Genomic DNA, 8535 nt, shown 5'->3' with positions numbered 1-8535 from the left:
CTTAGTCCTGGCGCAAAGTGACTTGGAGTTTACTTTGAAATGAATGAACGTTCATGTGAATGAGGACTCATTTGATGAATGTGAGGTGCAACATGTATACTGTTGACAGCCAATATATATATTCAGTCTTACAATGATGCCATGACAAAAATGTGATAGAAATATGAATATTGTATACCTAAAATATTGTAGCCTATGCCTAAAATGATATTGTAATTGTATGCCAAAATGATATTGTATGTCTAAAATAATCGGCCTACTTCAAGATCCTTTCATTGTTCCTTCATTTTTTTTGTAGTAGGCCTAATAATAGTAGGCTATAGAATTTTATAAATATATTATTTTTTGTAGATATTGTATAACTGTTACTGCTTGTAATGTATATGTAGCGGTAGTTTATTAAGTTCTCCCTCTGTTGTCGTTCACTACTCCGTTTTAGATAACGGACGGCATTTGGCTTTACACCAAATACACGTAAAAAGAAAGCTTACCCAAACTATTACCGTAGCTTCTACTACCTGCGCCAAATGCCCATGTAATGAAGACACACCGAGACATATTCAGGAGGAACGAAAAACATTTTCAGTGTTCCTCACGACTGAATATTCATGTAACTTCCGTATTTCCGTTGGTAAAGAAGGCTACACACCAGCACGTTTACCAAGACCGTATGAAACACACGGATTGACATTTAATTCGATTTACGTACGTTGGGTCTCATGTAAGTGATCAACTGATGTACATTTGAAGCTTTGGTGGAGTTTTTTTTTAATCCACCGACCATCTTGATGCAGAAAGTACAGAGGCATCTAAATGTTGTTAAGCAAGCTAGTTAGCTCTGTGCTTAGGTTACATCCCCGTTAGCTAAACAAAAGAGGACGAGATAGTTTAACAATACATTCATCTGCTAGATATTTCTGTATCTGTTTAGGCGTATGAGTGAATGATTGGATAACCAACAGAAACCTTGTGCTACCCTCTCAAAGATATCGGTCGTTTATAGCTTGGGAAAGCAAAGTTATTTTTGTTTGTGCTAGGTAGCCTGCTAGCCTATTCAACGAGTGGCTATCGTTACTGTATCGCTACCTGAGCTAGCATGTTCTAGCTAAGCTGTTTGTTGTAGCAGCGATGCCACATAATAACAGCAACTGTTATAGTTAGTATTTTTCTCCTGCAGCTGGCACGGGTAGGACAAACATCCAAACAATGTAACGTTTTATAATATTTCCACCTTCCTTTCCTATTATAAACATTTTATTTAGCTGTTTCCTTAAAGCCTAATGCTAAGAATAATTGTTTGCGTGTATGCTAAAGATATTTAGCCGTGTGTAGCCTATTACTTGTGATTTGGGCACATTTTAATTTTGGATTACTACATCAGTCAGAATGCCTTTTGGACAACTTCAGGACGCACAAGATTAAAACAGATGATGACCCCTGCAAAACTTTTTGCATGATTTATTGTATTGTGGCACATAGATTAGAAGGATCCAATGAACTCTAACTTGAAAAACCAACCCATAGACTTGTGTCCTCCGTTTTTCATGCATACCTTCTTACTCTTTTGAGCTATTCTATACATTTTTCTTGGTTCCCAGGAGGATATCTCTTTAAAAAAGAGCATTACTATATTGTTTCAAAAGCAGGCTCCTGCAGTACATTCCACTATAGGCAATTTTTTAAGGCAATTTTGTTAACTGAATTTATTATTTCAACACTTAAGGTATTGCTGCAATACTATTGCACATCTTTGCAACTTATTCTCAGTTAAAGGTGCTACATGTAAGAGTTTTAGTTTAGTTTCCATTTCGGAACGTCCCACTTACAACAAACAGGCAATGATATTGACAATAAGGTAATGTTAAGTAGGCTAACTAGCCAAAAGGTTATCAATATGTTAGTTACACACAAAAAAACTGCGAGGTATTGTTTAACACTAATCACCTGCGCTAAAGAGTGAAACCTAAATAAACAGTGAAGTGACGTGTTTGTGTGCAGAGCATGTACATATTTTATCTTTTATCTAACCTACTCATGCATTCCTAACTGTTTTGACATAATGTTACAAACACCTGTGCTGCTCATATATCCACTGAACCTTGTTATCTGAATACTTTGTTTATACTGCAACATTTAAAATAAAATGGGTTTCCAGATGGAACCTTATGGAATTGGTCCATACAACTTGTAGTAGACTTGGCAGGGGAGCCATCTCCAGGTCTGACAGTAGCTTGCAATTGGTAATTACTAGTGCTGTCAAACGATTCAAATATTTAATCGCGATTAATCGCATTTTGTCATAGTTAACTCAAAATGAATCGCGATTAATCGTAAATGTATTAATTACATGTTTTATTTTATTGAAAAACAACATTGCCAAACAGGACGGTACAAAATAAAATTATAAAATGCACATTTCAGATAAACAAGGTCTCAGCCTATAGTGCAAAAAAAATTAAAAAAGTTTTTTTATTTTGTATTTATTTACAACGCGTTAATCTGACAGCACTAATAATTACTTTTTTTTTCTTTTCCCCTCTAGACCTGTATCAGCCATCATGACGGACCGCTACAACATCCACAGCCAGCTTGAGCACCTGCAGTCTAAGTACATCGGCACGGGCCACGCCGACACCACCAAGTGGGAATGGCTGGTGAACCAGCACAGAGACTCCTACTGCTCCTACATGGGCCACTTCGACCTGCTCAACTACTTCTCCGTTGCAGAGAATGAGAGCAAGGCCCGCGTGCGCTTCAATCTGATGGAGAAGATGCTGCAGCCTTGTGGGCCTCCGTCTGACAAACCTGATGACGCTTAGCCAGGGAGGGGAGAGGAGAGGGCCGTTAAGGGTAGTGCTGGCATGGAGGAGGTTTAGCCAGGGAGGGGAGAGGGCCGTTAAGGGTAGTGCTGGCATGGAGGAGGTTTAGCCAGGGAGGGGAGAGGAGAGGGCCGTTAAGGGTAGTGCTGCCATGCCAGCCATGTGGGAGGGCTGGAGGAGGTCTGTCCAGATGAATATGTCTCTTTTGAGTCTGTAGCTCCTCAAAGCCAGATTCAGTGTGGACCGATGTTTGTACATAAGATCACTGTGCTCGTCTTTTTTTATGTCAAGAAGAATTTTTTCTTTTTCAGTATACTGAGGATGTTCATGACGTTGCATCTTTTCTGAAATAAATTTGGAAGTTCAAAGTTTCCCCAGGTCTGACTGTTTGTGTTTGTGTGTGTTTGTGTGTGTGTGTGTGTGTGTGTGTGGAAAATGTCCGTCTTGTCATATATTTGTGTGCTCTCCTGCATGTCTCAATCAATAGTTGAAGGTCAGCCGTGAAAAAGAAAAGCTTGGTTAATAGAACCTGCAGGCCAGTGCCAGAACTTCCCGGGAACAACAAATGTAATGGAATAAAAATGCCTGCCAGAGTTACTGCCTATCCTTTATACATTGTCAGTTGTAATCCTTTTCATCCATATCTCCCCCTCACCTTTAAAATATGCTTGTTTGGAGAACATCCTGTTTAGGGCTCAGATGGCTCTAAATTGCAAAGTTAATATTAATGAATGGTGTCCTCTTAACTGTGTTGTAAACAACATTTATCTTTGCAAACCCACAACCACCCTTGATTAACATGCCAATAGCTATGGTTGCTGCAGAGCTGTTAGAGAAGGATGACTTCTATGACGGGATGTGTTACTACTCTGCATTTTGTTATTTACTGCTCAAAAACCAAGCCTTTGATTCCCTTTGAAGATTAAATATGCAATAGTGACCTTTTTCCAATTAAAATATTTATCAGGGGTCACACGCTGATCGTTTACGAACCTGCATCCCAACCTCATTATTTTTGTAGTCTCAATTTGGTCTGATGCCTGCTCTACGCTCTGGTCTATATGATTCAGCTAGCTGTGTACAGGGCAAATCCCTACCAGCTGTCCCCACAGTTTGACACTGCAGCAGAGGGGTGCCGTTTGTGCTGTGTCAGGAGCAGAGGCAGTCAGCCCTAGCATATTGGCACAGAGGTCCCCATATCCGTTTTAGCGCTCCTCGTTCTGCCATGGAGGAGCCATCAGCATTTGGTTATAATTTATTTGTTTGCCTCCTCGCCCCCCCACACAATGGTGACCTAGTTGTGATGCATAATAATCATGGAACTCAATGAATGCAGTTAACATGAATGCAATCCAAAAAAGCTGCCTTTCGTTTAGGCACGGTGACGTTTGTTTCTGCCAATGCTTCAAGTTGATACATCTAGTAATTTGTGAGGAGTCGCAGTGTGGGAGAAATTCATTACTTCACTCTGCCAGCAAAAAAAAAAAGGAATGTGTAGTGCACATATCTAGCTGATTAATTGGAGATCTTCCCCGAAACCGAACTTCCAGTATCTAGTCTCTGTCAAGGTGACTTCCATTTCGCCATTTGATAGATTGGAGATTACTAGCGCACCCAACCGAACCAAGCGTAGCACCAGAGCCCGCTTGAACAATTTTATTCGCAGGACCAATACCTATTGGAATACTGGCAGGACTCTCTTGAGTCTAGTGGTAAACAACTCAAAATAGAAACGCAACCGCCTTCTTGTCTGATTATATATTTTCAGGTAGGCCTACTCGAAACTGAAAATGCAGACCCGCGGTTTATTAAAGATAAATTATGTATTTATGAAGGACCTCACAGCGCTGGGCAGCTTTTAGTACACCATTGGAGGGCCCTTTCCCAAACTAATTTCGCTATGCAAATGTGAGCCCGTCTGGCTGAGCAGAAGGGTAGTAGGTAATCAGGTTGTGATTCTGTCCCTTGATGAGGCTTGGTGACTGAGTGGCTTCCTAATGCCATCAGATGTTCATCTGTGTGCGGTCCCTGTGAAATGCCCAAGAGAGGCATACTTAAAAAGGTTGGCTTGGCTTCAACACACCTGCAGGACATTGTGACAGTGACAGTTGTCTTGGTGATTAAAAGAGATATTAAAAAAAGTATGCAACTTGGCCAATCAATGTCCTCTTTTTTTAAGTCACTAAAATGGATCACTCTTTGATGTTCAATGTTCTTTAATTCACATATGAAATAACAGGACCTTCATTTTTTTATTTTTAAACTTGATATTTTGTAAAAATGAAAGGAACTAAAAAAAACATTGCTGGACTTAATATTTAAAATAGTGCCTTTGGCCAAAATGATGAATCCTCCAAACAGTCTAAATGATTGATCCCAGATTATTGAACCCAGATTTAGTCCTGATCTTGCATGAATCCTTTCATAACCAGATGCTTAAAGTGCACACCTGTTATTTCTGAAGGTGCGGCCATTACAGCATAGCTGACTAATGGCCAAAGGAGAGGGACTGACGATGTGTGCAGTCAGAGTATACTGAGAAAACAAAGACTGGCTCTCTGAAACAGTGTTTGTTAGTGTAAGACATGTAGGTATGTGTTTAGTATGTGTATTTATTTTAAGTATCTATATTGCATATTTATTGTTTATCTAGTAGGTCTACTATTATTTGTCTTTTATAGGTATATCTTATGTTTAGTACTTATATTTAATTTATGTTATGTTATATCCAGTGGTGGAAGAAGTACTGAAGTTTAGTACTTAAGTAAAAGTACAAGTACCCAGGAAAATTAAAGTAAAAGTAAAAGTACTACATCAACAATCCTACTTAAGTAAAAAGTACTCACTTTTAAATTGACTTTAAAAGTAAGAGTACAAGTACTCATGCAATGGGTTGTCACCATGTGCTTTCAGTACCAGGATGGCCGGGTGGTTAAGGTGTTGGACTTAAGATCCAATGGACGATTGTCCTCATGGGTTCGAACCCCACTCCTGGTAAAAGATTGCTTTTTATAACATCTACATCCCTTAATTAACTTGAACCCCATCCTCTCAATAATAAAGGCCTATCACTAGCTGTGTGACCTGTCTGAAAGATGAAAGACAGTTGTCTACGTGGGTTCAAAGTAGATGTGATGGAAGTTTCATGTCTTCAGTTCACTTTCAATCCCAGATCGTTCCAAATCAAATTAGCAGGCTGAGTAGCAGTAGATATCATCGATGTGGGGATAAGGCGTTGGTCATTCAATACAGCATCTTTATATGACCATTTACCAATCTAAAACATGTTCAAGATCAGCTTGGCATGTGCATCCAAAGTATATACCAGGATGGATGTGGGGTTAAGTCTAAGGCCTTGAGATCCATGGGACTGTTGTCTCTGAGGGTTCAAAGCCCCCTCCTGGTAAACACAAGGCGAACCCCTCCACTATGGCACCAACATTCATTCAAGGCTAATTCCATTATTGTAACACAAACCTTACAATCTTACAAAAAAAAAGGTAAAGCTCACTGAGGACCTGAACAGAAAAAGATGCAGCTTTAGAGTGGAGCGCTGGTGGCGCAGTGGTAGTGTCCACGCTCCACTCCACTAAGGTCACCGGTTCAAACCTCAACACAGGAGAGAAGGTGGCAGGTGGGATGTCAGGATGGATTGCAAAGAGAAATACATGGGGGGCCTTACTTGGCCCCCCGAAACAATCTAGTAGAAAAGCAGAGGGTTATAGACTTTTTTCAGTGGGCCAACTTAACAACACACATGTCAAGTTGAAAAAAAAGACATGCGTGTTGTTTAAAAGTACTCACTCAAGTTGGCCCACTGAAAAAAGTCTATAACCCTCTGCTTTTCTACTAGATTGTTTCGGGGGGCCAAGTAAGCCCCCCCATGTATTTCTCTTTGCAATCCATCCTGCCATCCCACCTGCTTCAGGGCCTCTGAGTCCACCAGGTCCTCTCCACCTTCTCTCCTGTGTTGAGGTTTGATCCGGTGACCTTGGCGGTGTGGAGTGTGGACACTACCACTGCGCCACCAGCGCTCCACTCCAAAGCTGCACGCTGGACACATATGTACCTCCTGTCTGCGTGTTTATCTCCTGTCCTGTCTGTGTCTATCTCCTGTCCTGTCTGTGTCTATCTCCTGTCCTGTCTGTGTCTATCTACTGTCTGTGTTTATCTCCTGTCCTGTATGTGTCTATCTCCTGTCCTGTCTGTGTCTATCTCCTGTCCTGTCTGTGTCTATCTCCTGTCCTGTCTGTGTCTATCTCCTGTCCTGTCTGTGTCTATCTACTGTCTGTGTTTATCTCCTGTCCTGTATGTGTCTATCTCCTGTCCTGTCTGTGTCTATCTCCTGTCCTGTCTGTGTCTATCTCCTGTCCTGTCTGTGTCTATCTCCTGTCCTGTCTGTGTCTATCTACTGTCTGTGTCTATCTCCTGTCTGTGTCTATCTCCTGTCTGTCCCAAATGACGCCTATGTCCTGACATCTGCTTCCCACAAAAGTCAATCAGGGGCTGAGGGGTTCAGTGGCTAGATTTGTAATGCTTTTTCTCACCGAAGGCTTCCTCAGTGAGCTTCATCTGTGAGTGAGTGTTTGTGTTACACATACACTTGTGTGCTTGCCCACAGGCCTCTCATTGGACAGGTCAGATGCATGATCCACTTCACCACAGTAGTGCTGTCAAACGATTAAAATATTTAATCGCGATTAATCGCATTTTTGTCATAGTTAACTCAAAATGAATCGCGATTAATCGCAAATGAATTAATCGCACATTCTAAATGTCATCATTTTTATTTTATTTTAATGCTCTTATCAACATGGAAGGTGGATTGGCTTGCTTTATGCAATATTTTATTTGATTGAAAAACAGCATTGCCAAACAGGGCGGTACAAAATAAAATTATAAAGTGCACATTTCAGATAAACAAGGACTCAGCCTATAGTGCAGTTAAACCATGGCTTAAACAATGAACTGTAACAGTTAGGTTACCAATAAAAGGTAAGCCTACTACTTCTGTGCTTTCAGCCAGCTGCCTGTTGACATTTTCAGACAACAGTAATGCTCGCTTCTTTTGCACAACACAACTTTTTAAGGTAATATAAAATGTTTATTGGGCAAGTTATAGCTCTTAATTATGAATAACTGTCACCATAATTGAGAAATGTTTGCGAATTGATGGGACTGGATCATACGTATATTTCGATGTCTCAGCAATAGCGGGGGGCCCTGTTAGTTCTTCAATGTTAAAACAATTGTCTCACTTCTGCGATGAGATCGAGGACGGGCCCCCTTACCCCCACGGGCCCTAGTGCAGCTGCACTCCCTATAGTTACGCCACTGCCACTTTGTTTTGGTGAGTTTCGTACTGTTAAGGTACTGACCTTAAACACACCTACCAATTACATGCGCTGAACTCTTCTTGTTAGTGTGTGAATATGAACTCATGAATATGAACACATTTAGCTCGGTATCAAGTTACTTATTGTCTGAAAAAAACCCGGGTATGCTTGGCTACTGGTGCAGTTTTCTCTGCTTTTTAGGTAACCTCAAATCCTCCATTACTCTACCCTACTTTCTTTGCGCTCAACTGACTGACGAAAAAAGTGTTAGGTATCCATGCCAATCCAGAACGACGCAAAGTGGTTTCGAACAATAAGGATATGGGATTCACACACACTTATGTTTTTCTTAAATATTCATATGTGAATTTGTTGTGTTC

General features: G+C 40.7%; 1 protein-coding gene across 2 annotated transcripts; it reads left to right on the top strand.

Moving 5' to 3' along the window:
• Nucleotides 1-581: 581 nt before the first annotated feature.
• Nucleotides 582-3190, top strand: sf3b5 (splicing factor 3b, subunit 5). Of its 2 annotated transcripts, none has more exons than XM_080848950.1 (2): nucleotides 582-721; nucleotides 2543-3190. In XM_080848950.1, the coding sequence occupies exon 2, from the start codon at nucleotides 2559-2561 to the stop codon at nucleotides 2817-2819; it is 261 nt and encodes an 86-aa protein (XP_080705076.1). In that variant the 5' UTR covers nucleotides 582-721; nucleotides 2543-2558; the 3' UTR covers nucleotides 2820-3190. The 2 variants fall into 2 exon arrangements, with proteins under 2 accessions (XP_080705076.1, XP_080705077.1); XM_080848951.1 differs by having other exon boundaries at nucleotides 609-705.
• Nucleotides 3191-8535: the final 5345 nt, after the last annotated feature.

This window comes from Sprattus sprattus (genome assembly GCF_963457725.1).
Source record: "Sprattus sprattus genome assembly, chromosome: 12".
NCBI lineage: Eukaryota > Metazoa > Chordata > Actinopteri > Clupeiformes > Clupeidae > Sprattus > Sprattus sprattus.
Note: the sequence above shows the minus strand (reverse complement) of the source record. Positions and strands in the feature narration are given on the sequence as shown.

Excerpts from the sequence above, each read along its gene's own strand:
- sf3b5 (XM_080848950.1), top strand. The coding sequence starts at position 2,559 with ATGACGGACCGCTACAACATCCACAGCCAGCTTGAGCACCTGCAGTCT.